Source organism: Anabas testudineus, chromosome 14 (genome assembly GCF_900324465.2).
Source record: "Anabas testudineus chromosome 14, fAnaTes1.2, whole genome shotgun sequence".
In the NCBI taxonomy this organism is placed as follows: Eukaryota; Metazoa; Chordata; class Actinopteri; order Anabantiformes; family Anabantidae; genus Anabas; species Anabas testudineus.
Window position 1 is genome coordinate 6,913,609 of NC_046623.1, and position 24,987 is coordinate 6,938,595.

At 40.1% G+C, this 24,987-nt stretch overlaps 1 protein-coding gene across 6 annotated transcripts in view; it reads left to right on the top strand.

Moving 5' to 3' along the window:
• Positions 1–24,987, top strand: part of LOC113170032 (RNA-binding protein Musashi homolog 2) — a 197,017-nt gene that overhangs the window by 137,354 nt on the left and 34,676 nt on the right. For all 6 annotated transcript variants that reach the window (XM_026371891.1, XM_026371892.1, XM_026371894.1 and 3 more), the window contains exons 8-10: positions 9,206–9,288; positions 17,616–17,730; positions 22,212–22,286. In XM_026371891.1, coding sequence (XP_026227676.1) covers positions 9,206–9,288; positions 17,616–17,730; positions 22,212–22,286 — 273 coding nt within the window. The remainder of the gene's footprint in view (positions 1–9,205; positions 9,289–17,615; positions 17,731–22,211; positions 22,287–24,987) is intronic.

Genomic DNA, 24,987 nt, shown 5'->3' on the forward strand with positions numbered 1-24,987 from the left:
ATTTTATTCTGGCGTGTGTGAGACAGACATTTGATGAAAGTGGGGTGTTGGTGAATCAGTGAAGCCTGTCTTGATTACAAGGGTCAATAGTATCAGAATGATATCATTGTGCATTACTTGATGAGTCCATGATTTGAACACGTGTGCGTGCGTGCATGTGTGTGTGTGTGTGTGTATTTTGTGTATGCGGGTGTGCTCATGTGGAGAAAAGGCAAGGCTTTCTTTGAGAACAGTACTCTCCTTCACCGTAACACCATAACAGCATCTGTAAAGTAAACACAAGTGGCAGTTCCGCCTCTAAGCATTTGGCTCACTCAATGAAAGCAATCTCTGCTAAATGGTAATGGGCCTCTGCAAAGTGGCATCATCAGTGTTCTTCATTTCAGATGAACTGCTACTGTGTCACGCCTTTAAATATACCCCGTGCTTAAATATTAATAACAATCTGGCCATGCGGGCAACGAGAGGCCTAATTCACTTAAATCAATTTTACTTTGCAACCTCTTTACACGTAATTCAGTGCTTTAAGGCCTTGTTGTTTGCTGAGGATTATTTTGATTAAATGCTTTTAGTTCCTCAGTGAATTCGCCTCTGGAGGCTCTGGTGGGAGGTGTTGACATCCTGCCAGGTTTTCTGTTCAAACCAAGAAGTGTTCTCCATGTAGAAACTTCTGAGTGATCTTCTTTTCCATCTCTCTGCCTTCACTTTCTACTTATTATTCCCCGTTCTGATTCTCGACTTTTGTCAGGAATGAGAAATGCTAATTAAGTTTAATGAAACTGATATCTATATCAATAGGTCAGCAAAACACAAAAGGTGCATGTCTGTTTCATTCATTTCCCAGTCCCACGTTGCTTCACACCTCAAAAGAAATTCATCACAGTGCCTCAAAGCCTTTTGGAAACCCTCCTGCCCCCACCTCCCACTGCCTCCTCCCCGCATTGGTTGTTACTGTATGTGATAGAAATTGAGACATCTATTAAGCTCGGCCTATTGCTCGGCACAAAAGAGTCTGACATTCGTGAATGAAGAATCCCCTTGTGGTTAAAACCTTTGGATCTCATTACACCCATACTAAAGAAATTCTATCAGTGTGAGCAATTATGTTGAGGTTGGCTTTGCACAATTTTAGAACTCATATTCTAACAGTTTGTCTTTCTGGTGTGCTGGCTCACCCTCAGCAGTGTTTACCTAACCTTGTTTGTATTTGTCTGTGGCCTCTTCATCTGGAGCTACTTACAGAGTGTGTATTACAGCATATTAGATGTGCTGCTGTCTTAGTCCACACAAATACAATATGTCTTCAGGCAAGTGCTGTGGAACCATGAAGAGATGAGGGGGGGATAACACTGGCTAAAGCAGAGGAGCTGTGTCACTCCCCTCGGTGGATATGTCTGATTTGTCCTCACTTAGTCATTGTCTCTGTTTTTCTGCAGTGTGTGTGTGGGGATGTGTGTTTGTGCTATGGATTTTGTCCAGTAAAATTGGATTACCTCAGAAGAGAAAACATTAATTTTTTCATCACCTTATCATGGCTAGAGGTCCCTTCATTCATTAGATTAGGTTCACAGTAACTTTTCCAAACTAAATTTGATTGCAGCCACATTGACGAATTAAACAAAGATGAGAAAATTATATTTCTAATTTGCTCAGAAAACAAACCTATAGCCCTCCACTACACTGGTGGTGAGATGCCTGCATGGGTTCACCTAGTTCCTAGTACCTGAGACTCTACTCACAGCCTATGTCAGACCAGGATCAAATTATACTAAATCTAATTGGAAAGGCATTATAGCTTAAGTCTCAGTTTTATTTCAGGCTGTGTCTAACTGTTCTCTCTGTCTTTCGGGATTTCATTTATGCACATTGGGTTTGTTGGCTTTTCTGAGTGTACTGTAAATTATTTATTAACTACCTGTATTCATAGGAAAATTGTATTACAGAGCCACGTTTGAGTGTCACTGTTGTATTAGTCCTGTCTGTAGTTCAATTGAAACAATGACCTCTGTGCACTTTCTTAGATGTAACTGGATGATGATGGTGACGGATGCTCTGGATACAGCTAGGCCAGTCATCATCCACACACCTACTGCCAATAGGTTTTCAGATATTACACATGTAAAGGAAAAATTAAAATGAGCATGCAGAGAAGAAGATATGAAAAGAGCAGCTTTTTCTTTCCTAAAGGGAATGAGATTATTTGGAAGTAGCCCAAGTTTTCTCATGACCTAATTGCCACTGAGTGCAAAAATAGTTACAGTATTTGTCCTGGTAAAGAGTCAGTGTTAAACCCTGCATTACCAACATGTGTTACTGGAGACCTGCTGGCAAATCAGATTCTGAAATGCAGAACATTTCTGGACTATAAGAAATGCATCAACATATCATCGCAGGTGTAAAAAGTACAGGGCTCTGTATTTCTGGCTTAATCACCAGTGAAAAGTGCAAGGACAAAAACAGTGTATTCAAGTGTCTTTTTGTTCCCAAAGGAACAGTGTACTATGTGTGAAAAGGTTGGGTGAAGTGGAATAAGAGTATATTGTGATTAATCATTAACCTCTAAGCCAGGAATGCTACTCACCTCATTAATCTTAAAAAATTGTGCTAATCACAGTGGTGCATGACAAAAATGGCTAATCAAAATTGAGAGGTATGTCTAAACTGGCTTCTCCACTTTGGGATGTTATTTTGGGCCCCAAGAGGTGCATTGGTGCATACTGTATTGTTTAATGTGGTTAAAGGAATTCTGGGAAAGTGGCTTTAATGTTAGTCATTTTAATTCTAGTAGTTCTTAGACATAGCTGATTTCTACCATATGAAAACCTTTGATAACAATTTATTTCATTAGGTGGAAATGGTTCTCATAATTTCCTAAACATTATCTGGTTTTTATTGAGCGATAAATAGTATACGAATGGACATCAATATTACTTTGATTAAATGAAATTCAGATGACACCAGGCTGGTACAATGTCACCAGTTAAACTTCCACTAGCCTCACTCAGTCGTCTGTGTGCTGGAGGTGTTGGATTACAGCATTTGATAATGTGACCATTTACACGGCGAGACACAGTAGAATTAAAACTGAAATATGTATGATGTCTGATTGATGCAGTCATATAAAAGCTTCATCAATATTTTTATTATTTATATCATCATTGTATGGATTTGGCTACAGATTTGAGGTGCAGTGGGTTCAGATTGTGACTCTAGTCACCCTCCATATAACCATGTGTTTTCCTGAAGAAGCCTCTTTCCGTTTGTTTTGAGCTGCTGTCGTCATGGCCAATGAGACCAGTGTAATTACTGATCATGTGCCTGCCGCTCTATTCCCCTTCTCCCAGCCTTTGTGCACTGTGCCTGAAGCAAAATACCAGGTGTGCCTGGAGATGCCCACACAGTCTGTGCGCTCAACACCTACCTGTTGTACTTGTTATTGTGCTTGCATTATTGAAATTGGATCCATTGTTTGTGTTTTTTTATTATTATTTTGTGGTTGTTCAGGCTGCTGAACTAAACTAATGTTGTCTGAATATGTGTTAGTGTGTCACTGTTAATACTGTTGGGAGTTTGTCTTCCACGGTTATTAGCTGTGATTTGTCTGACTTACATATGTCTGGGGTCTTTACTTTCCATTTTATGGATACATTTTTAGATGCAGATATGTTCATAAACTACTACCTATGTAGTAATAATCTTTATTTGGGAAACACACAGTGACAGGCCACCTCATTGGGTACACCTGTTCAGTTGAAAGTAATCCAATACAGAAGTTCTGCCAAGAAGTTTGCTTTTACACGGGTATAATTAAAAGTTAATAAATAAAAGACAATAATTCTTCTATATGTTTATTATTGAGGTCACAGTAGGTGGTGAAGTCACCCTTTACCACCTCTTAATACAGTATAATGCACTTCAATATGACTGTATATTTATATCTTCTGGCTTACAAAGGTACAATATCAGTATTTTACCTCCACATTCACTAATGCATTTTGTACATCAGAGCAATCATTAGAAAAATTAGGACTTGCTGGATGATTTTCATCCATCTGATGACACATCATTTTTGACTCCTTAATTTTCTGATGTTTTGTTAAATATTATTTACTATTTACTCTCTTTAGATTGTTATATATTTCAGTTTTAGCCTTCTTCATAGAAAATAATTGTTTAGCACTCATGAGGGGCCTTCCCGAGTAAGAGACTTTACTACAGAGGTGGAGAGAGCTGCATTTCCCAACTACACACTCTTTTGGGACACCCACAAGTATTACTGTTAACCACACTATAGCTGGTCATGTGCTGACGACTCAAATTTCTATCGACCAACATATTTTAAAGTTATGGTTTGTGATTAATGTTTAGTGTTTTTTTTAAGCTTTAATTAATGCCTGTGATTACAGCATAAACAGAACGAACAAAATCAATAGCACGATTTCAATCATGGTTGTAGTTGTCATATGTAATGGAAATGCGATAAAAGTGTGTGCTCGTGTCTGTGTGTTTGTTTGGAGACTGGGTGCATCTTTAAGTAGGACAGTAGAAATTGATAGCCGACTCTGATAGCTGACCTACATAGAGGCACAGACAAACTAGTTTCCTCAGCAGATATGCTGAGCCCAACTGTCTGAGCAAAATACAGTAGATGCAGGCATGTTGTAGGCTACTAGAAACAGTTTAATAGAAGCATACTGGGGGGAATATTAATATAATTAATATAACACGTGCTAGTTTCTGTATAAAAACCCAGCTGCAAAATGCCAAACTACCTGTTTGTATTTATTTCATGAAGATATCAGTTAGACTCAAACACTACTACCTAGAAATACACCTGGCTGTATTACCATAGCTTACTTTTACTTAGTTATTGCAATGTACTATTACATTTCTATTTCTGTAAAATGATACAAATAAATACATCCATCATAAGTGGGTAAAGTCAAACTCTTTTAAAAGACGAGCCTTTGTTTTTATCTTAATTTCATTTTTTATCTTTCTTTTCTAACTCGTTTCTTCCAACTTTCAATTTTTTCAGAAATCAAGATTTAGTCAGAAATAAAATTGAATTACCTAAATTTCTATTTTTTTTTAAAGACCTTCAAATGACAAGTACAAACTCGCTGTTTCACCATAAAATGATAAAGGCCAAGCATGGAGAAAACAACAATCACACTGAAATCTAATTACATCAATTTACAATCACACTGGTTCTGTCTAATTGTCTGGCCTGATGCTTTATTTCATTCTGGTATTAAAAATTCCTTGGAGACATTTCTCAGTAATCAGTAATGAGACGTAATTTCAAATGTTGTCTAAACTAATGTGTTCCAGCATTTAAAAGCCAAAGAGCTGGAGCTGAACCAACTAAAATGCCAGTTCATTCAAAAAAATAGAGCTTTTTCTCTATTCTCTTTTCTCTGCTATATGTGCCCTGTGCTGTTAGACAGTTCATGGCGTTAACTGTATTAAACAGGAGATTAACGCCCGGGGCTCTGGATCTCTAGTAATAGCAGGCGGAAATACTGATCAAAGGCCTCTAACTGTGCTGTGGGTGTTCGGACTGCCTCTGTCTGCTTCTCTGCATTACAAGAAGACAGGGCTTGGAGGCTAGGGCATACAGATAGACATGCAGTGCAGGAGCTTTGTGTAGACTTTCTCCTGATTGGAGAGATGAAGGCTTGACCATGCATAATTAAGGCAGGATAACCAATTCAGCAGGGGAAATTTTGGAGGAGCAGTTAAAGCTGCAGGTGGGTTGCACCTATGACCTACAGCAGCAGACACTCGTGCATGAATGTGTGTGCTTATGCTTCTGTTTGTGTGGCGTGTGAGTGTGTATGTGTGTACACTACATGCACATAAGCGCAAATTTGTCTGTGCAATGCACGTCGTGGGGCTCCATCCCTTCATGCTTTATACTAGAGGACACTTCCTCCAGGTTTCCCCCCTCCTTTACTCTGTGGTGATAGCGGTGGTAGCCAGAGCTGCTCAACAGTAGGCCTCTCTCATTAGATCCTGTTTCCAGATCAGTAGTAATACAGAACCTATTGTCAAAGCAACAGATTTACATGTTTATGATTCTGCAGCAACACAGAACATTTATTCAAACCACCACTAGACCCCCCCCCCCCCCCCTCTCTTTTTACTGCTGCTGGCAGAATACGCTTTTTTCCAGGTTAGAGCAACAGAATCAGAGAACCTGGAATGAGTGTGAAATAAAGAGCGAGTATGATGAAGCTGGTAAAAGGCTGTGAAAGTGGGCTCCCTGCCGATTCTGTGGTGTGACGAGATGTGGCCAAGCCCAGTTCTGGCTAATAAGTGTGAGCAAGTACAGCCACGAGGCCTCGGCCAGTAGCCACACAACACCTATTATCAGCCTTCCTATCAGGCGTCTATGTGTTTCCATTTACAGGGTATTGTTTAAGTGGGAAGATTCTTCAGTGTGAGCGTGTTGACACCTCTCTCCTTGTCTGTCAGTGCTGACAGTCTTTAATAGCCTGTGGAGGTCAGCCTCTTGCCACGTGTGGATAGTTAGAGGAGAAGAGCTGGGATACATGAGGACAATCTCGCTCCGCTGACACTCTGCAGAGGGAGAATGAGAGGCAGGAATCCTTCTGTTGGTGCTATTTTGTGGCCTGTAATTGTCTGAAAGGTCTGTAAAATAGGACAGTAGGGCAAAGAACTGCAGTGGCGGGGGCCAGAGGTTCAGCTAGTCCACAGGGGACGGAACAAGGAGCCATGTTCTGAGCCAAGGAGACAGAAAAATAGGGATGTTTTCGTGTATGTCTACAAGACACATTCCAACGGTAGATTACACTACAGCTCAGTGTCTTTTTGTTCATTTAAACAGATCCAGTCATGGGTGGAACGGCCCTGCTGGAGCTATCTGTGGTGGTGTGACTCGGCCCTGACCTCGGTGGATATAATGTTGCGCTGGAAAATGTCCTGTCAGTTGATGGAGGAGCTGCCTCTAGCAGCAGGAAGGAGTGTGGCGACAGCGGCCATGTGCGTTAACCTCCTTCCTTGTCACTCTTTTGTCTTTCTCTCCAACCCCCTTCGTCTCCACCTTTTCCTTTTTCCCTTTTCCGCCCTCGTTCCCCGCAGACTCCACTCCCTCTACCTGCGCTCCTTTGTGACAAATTACTCCTGGCGTTTGATTTGTTGGTTGTCAAAAGTGCTCCTTGCGCTGGCATGAAGGTGGGGTGAGCAAGAGGAGAGCGTGCATCTTCCCCCTCCTGTTCCTGCCTGTCGTCATCACCGGTCCCTTGTCTCGCCCAACCTCACACATGTGCGACACGCTCTCACCACAACTCAGTGTTGAGATGTCTCAGTGGAAATTGATATTCTGTCTCATAAGATCTCATTAGATTAGATGTTGCCCGTGTTTTAGCAGCTCACACATCAGGTTCCCAGCCCTTCTTTTGACAAGACTGTTTTGATATATTCTAGCTTATGTCAGGAGCAAAAGAGGGGCTTGAGGAGAATCTTTTGTTATTTATGGAGGAGGGGCTGGAGGAGGAGCAGAAAAGAAACATAGGAGTTAGAGATAAAGACTTTATGACGGGACTATGAATGTCAATGTTTGCGATACGCTGGATAGAGAGCAGCACGGACTGCTAATGACAAAGAAGTCAGTATTTTTCTGGCTGATCTGATGAATTAATAGAATAAGCTGCTTATAAGACTAATGTATTATAATACACTTGTTTTGTCACTTCTTTATAGATGGCAATCTGCAGGCTTTGGCTACTAAATATTTAACTACATGAATTCAATAGGGGTGGCTGATATGGATAAAATATTTGATGTTGTGGTATCAGCTTAATGTGATCAGTACTATACACTATTTGTGTATATAAACTGAGCAAATTGGAATTGATTAACCCAGTAAATTAAATACCTGACAAATAAAGGTACCTAATCATATTGATTAAAAAATCTGTGAATGTAATACTCCCATATAGCAGCCGTGCTCATTGATTTGCTACATAGATGTCAATTGCCCGTTATAAGGAGATAGATTAAAGGGATAAACTAATAAAAAAAGGTACAGCCAAGTCCCTGCTGTGTCTCATGCTTATATATTCTAGCATACAGTTTATATAGTTACTGTATGTGCACATGTGCAGGACACTAGGCTCTGAAGCATGTACTGTACCACTGAGTCTTTAACCTTGAGGTTTGTCCTGTCACAAGGAAATTTATGATCACTGTGAGCTGACGGCTGAACACATGGATTTGTATTAACTTGTATGAATAAGATACTGTTAGGAGGAGTCACCCAGAGTCAACAAGTAATATTTGAACTGTTGTCATCTACCTATGTGTATTTGTAGCTTTTCACTTAGTCTGGCTTTCCGTGATAATAAATTGATGCTGTCCACAGAGTGTGTGTCAGTCTCACAGTTTGTTGTTTGTAGTGATGCTGTTTAAACTCAGTCTGGGGTGATTTTATTTCATCGTCATGTGTTTGCCATTTTGAAAAGAAACCCATCTCCCCTTCAGTCCCACTTGCTGCTTTATTCACTAACAGTTTCTCTTTTGTGCAGTTTCCTCTTTTGCAAAAGTAATAGAATATCAGTTTTCCTTTCAACCCCAGCTATAAAGAAGCTAGATTGCTTTGTGCAACACCATCAAAACACAGAGGAGAGCATTGCAATCCACTTGTGTTCAAAAGTCTGAAACCATCTTGTCTCTCTGTCTTTGTATTAAAAGAGGGGTTAAGCTTTTATCCCATAAATATGGCATGAAAATCCCACTGTCAATGACACATTCATTCTAAGACTTGCATTAACATAAAAACGAGGGCTTGTTATACAGTGAGATTTCAATAAAAAGAACACAAAATGCATTTAATGAAATTCAGATGCTGGGCCCCAGCTCCCTGAATCTCATTAAATGAGCTTTGTGCTGTTTTTCCATCTTCTCTTTGTAGAGGAGGTCCTCGAGTGCCCTTAATAATGTGGCAGATTTCATCATATTCCTGATTTAAAGAGGACAATGTCTGTCTTGTTCACTTGTTCTTTTCGATGCTCAAGCCCATCTCCACAGATGTATTCGCACAGTTTCTGGATATGGATCGGGATAATATTCCGTCTTGTTGTGCATTTTCTTTGAGTAACTGAAGTTTTGTTACGGTTTTCCACTAACTCGTTCTCTCCTTTTTTTCTCTCCCCTCCCTTCTTTGTTTTTCTCTGCATAGGATTTGGTTTCATAACTTTTGAGAGTGAAGACATCGTAGAGAAAGTCTGTGAAATTCATTTTCATGAAATCAATAATAAAATGGTAAGTCCACTGATTTTTTTTTTTTTTTTTTTTCAATTCCAGGTGGGCGTTGAAGGATTAATATTTGATTTCTTCTTTCCCTTAGTATTAATGGCAGAGCTGGTGCGTGTGTGTGTGTGTGTGTGTGTGTGTGTGTGTGTGTGTGTGTGTGTGTGTGTGTGTTCATGTTCAGATGCATGGGCTAACACACACACACACACACACACACACACTCTCATACGCACACTCGGTGAGTCCCTGGGTTTCAGGGATGGGAAAGCAGTGGTGTGTACTGCCCACAAACCGTGAAATTGTGTGGCTGAGTTCTGCCTGTCAGGCTGAGGGACGAGAGAGTGGTGTCTGTCCCTCTCTTTCTGAATCTCTTACCACACACACACACATACACACACAGGCGGAGATGTCCAGGGACGCAACAGGGAAGCTACTGGCAGAGGCAGAGTTCATTAGTCAGGGATTAACACCTTCCACAGAGTGCCAGTGATGCTTGTTTTATTTACACCAGTAATATGGTCATGTCTGAGCTCTACAGACTTCACCAGCAGTTTGCTAAGTCGTCTTATGATAATGAACAGGAACTGACCTCAGTGTAGCGACTGTGACATTAGGTTCTTCTTCAGCCAGTTCCACCTTTCAGGCCCCTTAAGAGATCCTGCAGCATTTTAGTGCTTCTGTGGATTGTGATTGAGTGGAGAGAATACACGTCTTACTGCCATTCAATCAGGCCCCTTCTGTCAGCGTGCGTCTTTCGCTCTCTCCCAACCTCTTCCTGAAACTGACTGACTGGCTTTCTGACTGACAGGACCAATGTAGTAGAACCATGTTCACCAGGGACCAGACCAGGTCACATATGACCCCAGTATACTTCCCTCTATGTCGCTACACTGCATCACAGTCAATTCTCAGGACTGCAACCAAAAAAAGCTTGAGAGTGTGACAGAAATATCTGTATGCATATGGAATATATTCTGTCACAATCAAATGTATCAGATTCTTTGACATGTAGGCACAACGCTGTTTGAACACACCAGCACCACACATACACAACAGGAAGCCAGAGTGCACACTCCACAGCGTCTATTTATGCACAAAGCAAACAATTGCTGTCAGTGCCTGATTTAAAAAAAAAAAAAAAAATTCTAAAGCTGTTTGTGCACAATTTGTTATGTTACAAAAATAGTTAATAAGATATTTGTTTGCCAAAAAAAAATCAGATTTCAAATCTGTGGATGATATTTCTACAGCGGTGTTTCATTGTCTGTGTCCCTTTCCAGATTATACTGTGTAAAAAATGTCCATTATGTCCAACTCACTGTCTGTTTATAAGAAGTTCTAATTAGATAATAATTGGATTGTAAACAGTAGTGCTAAGAGATGGGAGGAAGCTTAATAAATAGTCAATATCAATCATTATTAATTATTTTTCTCAACATTTACAGCTGTTATTTTTACTGCATTAACAAAATAGACAAAACACAAATGATGATAATTCTGTGTGGCAGGAAACATTATATAATATAAATTAAATGACTGGCCCTGTTCCTACTATTTGTATGTCACAGTCATGTACAGTATAGTGTGAAGTCAAGAACAGTAATGTCGCCTTTGTAAGGGTCCTTCTTTAAAATCTCCCGTACTTTACATTCCCTATGATGCATAGAAGAAGTGTCTCCCTCGCATCTTTTTTAAAGTCCTGGCATCTGTGAATGCTGCAAAGAGAAAAAGATGTAGAGTGTGTTAAAAGCATTTTTCAAATACACTTCAAAGGTTTTACCTTTGTTGCACAGAGGAGAGTACTGGTTATCCAGTGTCTGAAGCACCAGCACACAAAATAAAAAATGCCTCCCGTCTTCATCCTTATGAAGTACAATACAGAAATAGACCTCATCCATCCTCCCTGCAAGTGTTATCTAAGATTGTTCTTGAATAATTGATGCAGACAGAAATTCCACCCCACTTGGGAGGGCTGTGGATGTACAGGGCACCCCACCTTCTCCTTGCCGATCCTCTCAAGGGCTCTGCCAGTGGAGTGGGTCAGCGCCCAGTCAGATGTGAGTGACGGGACCTTTTAGTGGCTTGGTCGATCACCCTGTGTTCGTGCGCGTCCGAGGCCTCACTCTCAGGAGCACTTCCTCTCTGTCACTCTGAATCCTGCCTCATATATAATTAAAAATAGGATGCTGCTTAGCAAGAAGCTCTCAACCTGCCCCACCAGCTGTCCTGACTTCTACCACTCTCACGTCTCTGTAGACTACCCTGCTTTAGTACAGGCAGGATGTGATAAAAGTATGGATTATCCTCCAGGGCTCCCCATGATTGAAACATCCTTTAGCCACAGCACCTTGTATTAAAACCAGTAAATATTTTGAAATAAAAATCAATAAGCAGAGGATGGCTTGACAGTTTTCAAATACTTCTAACAGTTTATCACACTGTCTGGTTTCCACATATATGAATGTGTATTTCATACCTTGTTGCACAGTGACACTACAGTACAGTAAGGCCACACATTGGCATGGCTGAGAAAACCTTGTGAATTTCTTAAAGCGAAGGTTCTATGCATGCGCAGCTAATTCATAATAATACCTATCAAGTGTTGGCTCTGATGAGCGAGCAGTGTGCCATTAAAATGGACTCACATTGGTTTTAGTCAAGTGCTTCAAGGTAATGTTCTTTAATGTGTCATTTTTAATATTCAACACTACTGAATGAACACAACAGGAGGGAGGAAATTTCTCTTAGTCGTCAATTTCTCACTGTGTCTCCTTGACATGACCAACCAATTACTGCGCTGAGGAGGAGAATAAGTTCTGACTCTCCCAGACGCTGAGGAAAAAGACTATAATAGGAAGGCGTTTATATTGCTTTTTAATGCATGGATACAGATACATTCGTCATTTTGTATTGACACAAGCAAATGTTTGTTAGAAAAATCATGCATTATTATTGAAACTGCACTGTTTTTTTTTTGCTCGTCTAGTTCCATGTGCTGAGTCCCACCCTGGTACTTTACAGAGGACACACTGCCACTGCTCAATAGATACAGAAACTTCGGTAGCCAGAATGTTACAATAAAAAACAGTTGCAATCTATGTTTACTTTAGCCATAATGATGATGTGGAGCATTGTTTAAATTTGTATTAGCAAACCAGCCCTTACCTTTGCTTTGTTAGATGGATATCAGGCCCAGTGGTGCAAAAATGTCCTGATGTATACTACTATTACTATTATTATACCGTTAGTACCAAATGAGAAAAATAACATAATACACAATTTTAACATTATTCTGCAATAGAAAGAAGGTAATGGAAAACAAATAGTGAAGGTAAATTTATTATGCATAGATAAAGAACCATAATTAGATAATTGAACATTTTTGTTATTGCTAGATTATATACAGTATATACAATTATTTGTAATCTGTTACTACTAGTAGTAGTGCAATACTTGAATACAAATTCAAATTTGTGATTTTTTTGTTTTAATTTTCTTTCACATGACAAAGTTATCCTGCTCCCTTCATAAGTCCACAAAAAATAAAATGAACAAAGTTGCTGAAATTTCAGGATATTTTGGACGTTAAAATTGACCCACAAAATAAAGTTACAGCCCTCAGATTGAAGCACTCTGAATCACTCCTCGCTGCATTTAGTCATAACTATAGACTCCAATAGCTATACTGTTTTAAAGATAATTTCTACAGAGACCTTACGTCTTTGCGTTGCTGAAAATGTCTTAAAATACGTTTTCAAAGAGTGGAAATTGTTAGCACTGTTTGAACATCAAGTGCCTAATAAGGGAGTAGGACTGCCCTTCCGAGGAGGTTCAGTCCCTCATGCGGGGCTGCCTTACAAGTTCTGGACTGTAAGTAATTGGATGTTTACCCTTCGCTGAAGAAGGAAAGCTTTGAGGGATGAATGAGATGGAAATCCACTTCGCACTCTGCACTCCAGGATGTCCCATAAAAGCTCAATGGCGTTCAGATCTGCTGATTGAGGAGGTGATGGAAGCCATTTGACATCAACCTGATGATCATGGCCTCACTTTTGAGTGTGTCTCTCAGTGTGTCTTGGCACAATATCATCTTGGAATTGACAAGGGAACCGTAAAGACACCGCAGGGTTCACCTGGTCCTTAAAATGACCCTATATTCCTTAGCTTTTATATAACCATGCAGAGATACCATCAGATATAATGACTCCTGTGAGATTGCTGTCCATTGAAGGCATCATTTTGTTTTATCCAAAAGTTCTTCCCATTATAATAAGTTTACGATTACTCAGTTGTCGCGGTTGTTTTTATTGACCTTGGATAGAGATGGGTGGTTTCTGTAAAGTTCCAGGCTATAACATGTAGAAATGGAGAAAAGGTTTAAGCTTCAGTATTGAAAAATATCAGTCATCCTGTTCCTTAAATAAACCGCTTGTTATATAGTTGTGTTAAGCTTCTTAAGTGAACAATCCCACACCACCATGGCTGACGTTGTGCATTCAGAGCTGTAACATTTCCGGACTATTCAGTCTGTGTGTCTGTTCAGCTGGAGTGGGAGCTGGACTAAATGAATCACTCTGTTTCATTTCTTCAGTCTGCCTGTGTGCTGATGGAATCCATTCACTAGTGAAGCTAAAAGTGGCCGTACAGCTCCACCTCTACACACAAACATGCAACACACCCACAACACTCATCCCTGAAGGACAGTCATTGCCAGTCAACTCCGCCCACACCTTCCCGTTATACCTACAAGGTTAATATGTATGGGAGGTCTATTGAAAATGTCACAACTGGAGCATTTCTCCACTCTGTATCATATGGTGTGTACGTTAAAACAAAGACAGTCAATTGGTTTATTTTTTCATCAGTGAGATGCATTACTACAAGTGGTGCTTGTGATTTTCTGCAACTGTGCAACTGTATGTTTGCATATGTAATTTAAGTAGCAATCCTGGTTATTTGTAGATCAAGAATAGTACTCAAACTCCTCGAAAGAAAGCCAATTAAAAAAAAAAGAGAGCAATCTGAAACAGTAGAAATGTACATGTTTATGTATCTGTTTTTAGACTGGCTTCATCAGTCTGTTAACGTGATGGCATTCTGTCATCAGTGGGTCACTTTAATGTTAATGTTCCTACCAGCTTCATTAAGACACACTCACAACTGAGAGAGATCAAGGGACGTGTGTGAGTGTGCTCCGAGGGATCTTTTTCACATTACTACTGTTTAAGTCATTTTCCAAACATTGATAAGTAAATGTTACTAGGTCCAACCCAGTAAGCTTCCTGAAGAATACATATTCAGTATACATCAGATTAATGGAAAGGAGTGATTGTCTGAAAAGAGATATGCTATGTACAGTGTTTGTAACCAGGAATAGAAATATCCGCTGCCCTATCTGGAATCTTTTAATTTATTTTAATTTTTCCTCATGTGGAGTCTCCAACTCCTTTTTATTTCCCATTTTATCATGCTAGAACTTTTCAGGCTTGCGATTCCACAGGCGACTGTGTGTTAACATCTGCCTACCAAGAGCACACTCCAGCAACATCATTTCCAGATGTTGGTTTGGGTTACATTTTACACTTGACAAACTCTGCTGCAGGTTGCTTGGATGAGATCCAAGGCTCACTTTTTTAAACAGTTATATGCTGAATAATGGAGTCTGAATGTTTGCTCTCATCCCTCAAGCTAACACAGTAAAAGGTTCACCAATCTAACTTCCAGTGTTTCAAGAAACATATTTAAATTATTTAATAAAACTTTACTAAGAGTGTTTGTGCTCCACTGTTTGGTTTTCTGTTTTTCTCCCTCCCTGACTTTATCTTGGGTTGCAGAGTGACTGAAATCTCAAAGATAAGCTCTCCGCTTCAGTATATCAGTGCAGTTTCAATATATGTTGAAAGCGTGCAGGTTGAGGTAGCCATGCCTTGTCAACACTGTGTGGCAGGAGCTGTCAGTTGTCTTGCAAACTGTGTATGTCTGTGTGTTTGAGGTTCTCAGATGTTTCCGGTGCTGTTTCTGCACAAAACAGTGTAACTTTTCTGGCAGTGGAGCCAAGGGAGGTTAATGGGGTGTCCCCTTTCTCAACAAGATACAAAGGTGCTCAAATACCTCCATTCATCACATCTTAGTGGATGATCGCCAGACTTTTCACCACGCAATATTTTGCTGCCTTCATATCATCAAGAATCCTAGACATATATTACAAAAGTGACAATTCAGAATGATTCTTGCAGGTAAAAAGAGAGTTTGTAAACTCAGTGTTCTTCCACAGTACATGGATCTGTGCTTTCACAGCTGCTGACCCTTTGTAGTGCTTCATTGTCAGGCTTGGAAATGTCTCGCCGTCCTCTTCTTTTTCTCGTTCTTTTACTTAGCTCACTCTTGAAAGCTCCTGCCTCCCTCCCTCAAACACTTCTGTGCGTTTGAAGCAGGTGAACACCCACACACTCACACTACCACAGATCCTCGCTCCTGGCTGGTTTTAAATCCATGACAAGGAGCCCTCTCTCTGAATATCAAAGACCCGCATCTGAGAGCATGTAGGCAAGACTCACACACCGGTCTGTCTTACTCCCAGCAGGCTACCTGAGTGTCCAACTCACTGGATGTGGCAGGGGCCACTTGAGGACACTGTCATGTCTGTGGTGTGGGCAGAACTTAGCTGTATTTGTCACCGAGCTATGTGAACATGTGAAAATCCCAGCAGTGTGCTGAGATTTCTAACAGACTCATTTGTCCCACCCAGTTCCTCCTACTTCCATGCCAGGGGTCATTCTCTGACAATAAGAGCGTCTGTGCTCTCTTCAGCACAATGTCAAACCATACCAGGCGAACAAGGAGGGCAGAGTAGCTGTGACAGCTACAAAGTGGCTGAGGGAACTGTGTACTTTAGTTGGTCTGCTTCAAATGAAAGGGGTGCTAACAGTAACAAATCACAGCTCTGCAACGCAGCAACTTTTTCTCTGTGATAGAAACGTTTTTTCATTAGTGTTCCTTTCTTTACATGTCTACCCCTGCTGGATTTACAGAGCTTGTTCCACTATTTATTACAGACGTGAAGTTTTATTTCAGTTTGGCAACTCGCAGTAGGATGTTGTGTATACCAGTGTACATATGTGTGACTGTGTGCATGGGTGGTGTGTGAATTGTAATGTGCATTGCTGGCCTGTCAGAGTTGCAAGCCTATTTGTATGGATGCTGGGATGTACCTTGGTTGAGGTGTACACAGCACTGGCGCAGTAGCCTGTCTTGTGCAGCAGGCCAGGATGACATGTGAATCGCAGCAGCTGAGAAAGCCCTGCTTAAGTGGAGGCAGTAGGGAGAAGCAGGCGAAAGCCAGGAGGCAAACAGACAAACAGATGGACAGGCTGATGCCAAGCAGGCAGTGGAGCAAATAGATTGTGCAGCATGGTGAACAGACTCAGCCTACCAAAGAACAACCAACAGACTCAAGACCATGCCACCCTTGTCAGCCAGTCGTGTTTCTCTATAATTCATCGAGATAGAATAGATAGATGAGGTAAATAGGACTCTCATCTTCTTCTCATGTAGGTGGAGAAGATGTCAGTCTTGCAAGATGGGAAACGAACAAACCTGTACGTGTGAGAACTGGTGTGAGGAAAAGAAATGCAGGAGAGAGATGAGTGCTGCAGGTGGAATTGGACTCTTGGGCACCTGGGACTTCACAGCAGACATGCACAAATACACAATCCACATACAATACAAAACCACAGAAAAACAGTTTTAGTTTTAAAACATAACTTTAGATTTTAAACGCACTGCCCTGGCAAGACTCAAGTTAAATGACAAAAACAGAGAACAAATAGAGATTTTGTCAGTAGAGTATTGCTTTTGTGATTTTCTGTGTTTAGATAAGACAAAAAAAAAAAAACAAACTGCCTTTTACAGAGACACTGGGCATACCGCCCCACAGCGGGAATTGGGTAATGGCATTGGAGAACAGAGCTTCTCCTGCCTTGATGTCTCAGAAACTCTTGGAAAGTATTTAGCTTGTATTTCCCTGAGGCATTGGGCACATGCTCACTGGAGCAATAACCTTTGCTTTAATACAGGAGGAGCATGATGTTTGGATGAGCATGTTTTCCTTAGAGATTTCCTCTAAAATGTGAGGAGCTCAGATTGACTCAGTCTTGTTTTCCCTCTATGGAAAACATCTAGCGCTGTGCAAGTCATATAGAAAACCACCTTAAAAAGCCGAGACAGCCCTGTCAGATCTGTCTGGTTTGGTATATACACAGTCTAATAGTTTGTCTGTGTGTGTTTGTGTTTGTGTGTGAACATCTGCATATATGTGTGTTTGTCTGTCTACATAGGTAGAATGTAAGAAGGCCCAGCCCAAGGAGGTGATGTTCCCACCAGGTACGCGAGGGCGAGCCAGGGGTCTGCCCTACACCATGGATGCCTTCATGCTTGGGATGGGCATGCTGAGTGAGTCGTACACACATCTGTTTGCACAATAACACATACAAACATACTAAACTGGTCCAAACTAAAGTTTAGGTATGGACATTTTTAAGCATTAAACTCTGTTTAAAGTGACTCTTTTTTACCAGCTGGTAAATGAAAACAAAATGGGAGGCTGACACGTTTTGGAATCGGACAGATAAAGTCTCAGACACATGCACGCGGTTCGGTCATCAATTCCTACCTGCTAGAAAAAAATCAACGTATGCAAACTCCCGTCTAGATAGCCCCATTAGGTGGGCGCTGCCCCTAATTAGGCTGCTTCAAGGTGTGCCACCAGTGGCCACTGTGGTCTATTTCTGGTTGAGTCTGGTACAGTCAGCCCCTGGGCATATAGGAGCAGACCAGCACATTAGCAGGCTAAATGAAGAGGAAAATTGGTGTAATGTCATATTAAGGATTCATCACTGTGCCCCCCTTAATGGGTAATGAAGGGGACACACATGTCAGGGAGAGATCTCATCTACAGGGACCTCAGCTGCTGGCCCACCCCTCTTCATTACCACCAAGCCCATGCCTGTGGGTCTTTTTATTTAACACTATAGCACCCTCTCCCACCCGCTCCCCAACCATCCCTCTCTGTCTGTCCGTGCGTCTGTACGCCTGCCTGTCTGTCTATCTGTCTGTCTATTTATCTATCTCTGTCAGTCACATCTATGCATATCATTTGTATGTGCGACCCAACCAAATGAATTTGCCCCCACATAAAAGATTTATTTTTTCCCTCAAATGCAAAGGAGACATGCAGCTGATTGTAAGAGATCCATTTTGCTGTGCAAGTAGCCAGTCCCCCCCCCCCTCTTGTAGCAGGTGCAGGCAGAGCCAGAGTCATGCATTTTTATCTGTACCAGGTAACGTTATGTTTAAAACGACTTTGAAGGTCGATAACGAGCAGTGTTGCTTGTTTAGCATTTTTTTCATCAATTTGTCTGTCTCTCTCTCTCTCTATCTATTTATCTGTCTATCCATCTGCACATATACACAGTTGCATAAACCATCAGGATTATTGCAGGCTTGACCTTTCTATGACACTGATTACAAAGTTGTTTGTAGCAAAAGTGTTGATAAGACTGTCCAAGAGCTTCCGTCAGCTCTATCTAAGTCGTTCCCTGTTCCATCTCATCTGTTAGAAGTATTTAACAAGCACAGTGAACTGTGCAACAGTGACACTGCGAAGAGGAGAACACTCGTCCCCACCATTGGGAGACGGCAGGCAGAAAAGCAGTGATGTGCTCATGTGAGAATATTAACAGCCAACTTGTTTGGAGACACTCTTAACTAAATGAAATTGGAACAAGGACAGTGAAACATTCCTTTATATAATTTGCATTTGGAAAAAGGGACCCTAGGCTCATTATTTAAGAAAGTGTAAGCTCCTTTTGTGCCAAATCTCATTAAAGCCATCCCTAGCTCTTTTGTTTACTGCCTCTAATCGAGGCATTTATCTTTATTGTGTTGTGCCCGATGTATGTTTGCTGAAATTAATACACATTTGAGCCTGGGTGAGGTATGGGTGTAACAGATGGATAATTGATTTTAAAGTGAATCAGAACTGTTGAGCCATAAAATAGGTACATTAGCATGCATATTAATAAGGCAAATAAGAGCACTAAGAGGCCGCCACAAGGCCAGACACAATGGCAAGCTTCATTTAGCAAAATGGTAGAAAAGACAACAGGTTCTCTCTTTCTTTCCTCCCACTCTCATGTTTCACAATATTTGTAGATATGCACTTAATAAGAATTTCATGAGATAGTAACTTAGCATATACTAGCTTAATCCACTTTTCTGAAGCGTTCATATTCCTCTCTGTAGCTCTCTTCTTGCGTGTGCACATCTGGTTGCAATCTTTTCATTTCTAGTAGTAATGTATTGTAATGCAGTACATCTGACTGAGAAAATGGTTTTGGCATTTTCGAAAATGTTAAAATAAGGGAGGAGCTGCAGCATGTAAGCCAGCAATTTCAGTTGGTCATTTATTCAGCTTAAAAGCAAGACGGTATCAAACACATAATATCCTATATTTTGTGGTCCGTGAGAGCTTTTTATTGTATCATATAACAGTTCTTTTCAGACCAAACAAACAGTGAGGGGGTTTTGTGAAAGCTATCCATCTGTAGCTTCCTGGTGATGACTTCTCATCAGCAGCTGATGAGGATTTTTTTTTTCTGATGTAGCCTCTGTCCTATTTCATCCATACTAGACCCCTCATCGCCTCTCTGGGTTGCTTTTCTTTTTGTCTGCGAAAGAGGGGGAAAGGGTCTGAGAGAGGCATTTTCCCATTGGGTCAGGAATAAATTGAACTTTTTCATGGACAGCAAACACTGATTAGATATTTATGACCAAGGTCAACCTTTCTGATTCCAGCTGGCACAGGCTCTGAGGCATACAGAAGAGAGCATCACACACACATGCTCACACTCATACACGCAGATACACGTGCGTGCACATCGCCGACATACACTCAACAACACGAATGTGCATAAACTGATTCGAAAATGTTTTGATACCTTTGCTCTGTAGACACAAGCGTATGCACAATCTGTGGAGGACATGTATAATATCTAAGGCTCACCATGCTCCTGAGTGCATGTGCATTGGATAGTACAATGTACTAGTTGGCATTGAGAAATATCTCTATTAATGAAATTATTGTACTATCAGCAATAATTCATCAAGTCTGCACTGTCTGTGGGAATTTGCAACTCCAGAATTTACAGTGTAGACTCTCAGATGGTAATGTAACTGCAGCCAATATATCAGGCCAGTAGTAGTTAACAAGAACCGTGGACATGAAAGACTCAAAGAGGTTTCTGAGGTCATTTTCTAAGGTGTAGCTTACACACAGTGAGGAAAGAGTTATCAAGGTTGGTTCCTGTGATTCATTTCTGGCCTTGAGGACTTCCTCTTATTAGGTAATTTAGTCCAGACTTATGTTTGAAGGTGATAATAGCTTGAGGAAAACAGATAAAGACTGAGACATAGACCATAATTAGAGGGTTAATTATGTTTATATTACCTTTGATGGTGCTCGAATTCTTACAGAGTCACAGAAAGGCCCACTTGCTCACCCGCCTGCTCATCTCAAATTTCTTGTGTTGTCTGTATTCGACGTCCTCTTTGCCTGCTCCCTCACACCCTGTTTCTCAATATGTTGCCCACAGCTGCTTCTGTCTGAAAACTGTCCAGCTAATTAACTGGTGGGTCTGTGGTTGTAATAAGAATTATGACAGCAGATGAACAATGCATCTGCTACTTTTAAAATTTTCTGACACTGGGTCCTCTTTGGGGCTCATTGCAACTCTCTATCTACCCAGGGACTGTACACCTTCTAAACAACACTTCTGTACCCTCAAACAGACTTTGACTTTGGTTTACTAATAATGATTTGTGATTTCATTTTCAGTCCAGTTTTAATAAGTGTATTTAAAATATACTGTATTTTATAAGAGAAATATTTATTATAATAACAAAACATAAATATTAATTAATTGTTAAATAATGGTGGATATCTGAAAAATTTGGTAGTTAACAAGTCCTCGATTCTTCATACCAATTACAATACCACAAGCACCTTCATGGAAATAATGCATTACATTTACTTTAATGGGATTACTGTTATTAAAATAACTGCTATGTACTGTATAAAGTGTTAACAGTGAGCAGAACAAATGCTGGAGAACTTAAGGTTGAATAAACTATAGTATAATTACATGGTTAAGAGTCTGGAAGCGTATTAAAGCTTTGGTTTCCAACCATTCACCACTTTTTGTCACTTGGTAAAAATCCTGTTGATTAAGTTTCTCTGGTTCTTGCTAATGTACCTTAAATGTGTTAAAATATAATGACACAACTTATGAGTCTGTGTGGGGTTACTTTGTTGGTTTAAGGTGAGATTGTGTGTTAACAGCTATTGAACACTCACAGTTTAAATCACCACGTCTGCTTCTCCTGAAAGAAAATTATTTTACAATCCGAGGCCCATTTTTATAGTTGTGGCCTTCACTCTTGTAGGTTATAAAATCATTTTACTCACTAAATTAATTTCTGATCTTGATGCACCAGCACTTTTAACAAAGTCCTATGCAGCAGGATCAGCTCGATTGAGAGTAGAGGTTAATGTAATTGAGACAGTTTGTCGTTTTATTTGTTGTTTGTTGTCAAACTCCACACTCCTGCTGTTAAAGAGAAAATGTTTTTCACTTGACAGTCTACCATCAACATTATGAGCTATAAATACTGTACGTGCCACCTCTGTGAATCTTGAAGCATAAAAATAAATCAATTCTTGCTCACCGCAGTTTTTCATGCAAGAGTTACATGTGATAGTGTGTGATGGGATTCAGGCTTTGCCTGACAAAAGAGAGTGAATGGTTTTATGTTGTACATATTTTAAACATTATTACTATTTCTCATCTTTTTAATCTCTTTCCCTTCTGTTAAAGGTTACCCTAATATTGTGGCAACATATGGCCGCGGATACACTGGATTCGCACCTAGCTACAGCTACCAGTTCCCTGGTGAGTTAAAGGCTTAATGTTGCAGCTCATTTCTGTTACACACTCTCAAGCAGCACAGTGAGACACACATGCCCAAACACTCCTTCCATGCACATTCACTTATGCTCATCAATATACACATCGCTCACCAAATAATCTTCGGGGTTAGAAGTATGTTACGTGCATAGATTTCCAAACTAGCTTTTTAAAAGCTGATGTATAGTGAAGTAAATTGCTTACTCCTTTTTATCCCATACTTGAACACTACCATGACCAAATGTCTAAAATGGGGAAAGTTCTTCGTCTTCTGTGGCTCAATGTATGCAAATTCATGTGTGGAGAAGCGGAAAAATAAGCGCTGCTTTCTGTAGGCAGATTTTAAAATGTGATTCTTATAATGGAAAATGAATGAAGTCATTTTCTGCATTAAAAGTGTTGACTCAGAGCACCGGTCACTTTAATGGGAGTCCAAATGGAATGCGTGCAGTCTGGAGGTGAGCAGCTCTACCTGTGTGCTGGAAGGTGCCTCACTTAGGCAGGCATCCTGTCAATTTCATGCTTTATTTAGGGACTTTACACATACTTTGTTTGCCGTGCCAGACATCATTCCTTCCACTGATAAGACGGAATGGAAAATATCTGACAGCAGCTCAGATCTCTGTAATATCTTTGTGAAATAGATTCAGAAATGGTAAGAGAGGCGGACCAGCTGTGACCACCTGCAGATCAGACATATGCTACTGTAAGTTTATACTTGACCACAACATTACTTCAAAGAAGGAGAACGCGGCACCTACTCGTCAGTGTGGGTAAATGTGAGCAGCATGCAAATGTGGGAATTAAGTCAATTTAGTTTGTGGCATACATCGGTGGAGTTTAGAATCACTCAAAATACATAGCTATCAATCCTTTGTGCTGTAAAAGCATCATAAAACATTTATGATCTTGAATGTAATGGATGAACAGAGAGGGGGAGAGATTAGAAGGAAAGGAGCTATCAGTACTTTCTCTGTATAACTCTAGTTAAACATGGATTTTTAAAATGTTTACTATTTACAACAAATTAAGGAATATCACCTTCCCCGAGGCAGAATGTATGATCCTGTCCATGTTAAACTCAATTTAAAGGGTTTGATAAAGCTCTATGATTAAAACAGCCTCCTCTGGGCTTGCTCAACTCTTGACAGGGTAATTGGAATTTTTAATATATGTATCAAACTCCTTGTCCAAATTAAATAACCCCAGGCCAAATATTGACTAGTGTCCTTCCTTACGAAGATGTGGAAAGCATCCTCAATTTAACATCAAAAGCTTTTTTTTTTCTCACTGTACACAACCTCGCTGAAATACTCCTAAATAAATGGAGCTGGGACCAGACAGGCTGGATCCAAGAGGCGTAAATTGTGGGCAGCATTTCAAGGCTTTTTTCATACCCAGTAAACCTCAGGGGTCCACTGTTAACAGAAAAAAAATGGTTAGGCAATTGCTCAATTGTCAAGATAAAACAGTGATAAAACATTGATCAGTGATGAAACACTGAATTAAGTACAAAAGCTCAATAAGACATACGCAGAAAAAGAGAAACCAAAGCTGACATCCCCACTGCTAAATCAGTGTTCAAGTGTAGGAAACAGAATCTAAAATAGATGTGAAATCTATACAGCTTTCAGTGCAGCCAGTTCAGGCACTAGCTCAACAACTATTAAATAGAATCTGACAACTTATCACTGTCATCCTTGTTAAGGCATTAATTCCAATATTGATCACACAGTGCGTTAGATATTATATACAGTATATACTGTATGTCATAAAATACATGTCAGTGTTCTGCTTTTGTATGCTCCAAGTTGCTTGCAAAACTCTTCCATCATACCACAGACTTCATTACTATTTAATGCACTTAGAGACCTTCACATATTACTGATCATAAATCAGATCATCCTCTATTTGTCAGGAACGTGTCCATGCAAGCAAGCATGTATCAAAGCATAGTCATAGTCAGACTTTACTCAGACATTGACTGTCTGGCACACGTGTATATAAAAGTGAAAAGTGAGAAAGAAAACTAAATGATACGCTGTGACTTGTGACTAGTGCCATTGCGAAACTAGAACTTCAGTATCATGAGAACTCCATATGTTTAATCACAATCTACAGTACCTTTAAATCTATAAATTCTATGTTACATTTCTGTTACACATAGTGCACAGAATTCATTTTTGTACATGTTAATGAATCATTTTGAGTTCATACATTCGCCTTTGGTTTAGCCTTTTCACAATGCACTCATTTTAAAAGGCATTGCTGTAATCACATGCTGCTTACCTAGCTTTGTTTTGCCATCATGCTTAAACTAAAGGTGGAACTGAATTTCAAAGATGATACTGCTTACTGCACATGCACTGACAATCAAGAAGAAAACAATGTTTTCTGTGACACACTCACAAATGTTAAGCGGGTGTAACACATGATTATCAACTTTTATTTATTTTTGCCTTTTCATCAGAGCTTTTCTTTTTCTGCGATAGTGGCTACAACTACTTAGTTGTTAGTTCTGTCTAAAAAGTACTTACTTGAATTTGTTTGTTAGCAGTGTTAGTAAATCAAAACGCTTGTAACACACAATGATATACGATGACTTATGGCAGTCATCCCTGTCTAATCCCATAGTCACAAAAAATGTCAGAACATTTTCTCAGATTGTGCTAATCTACATACAGGA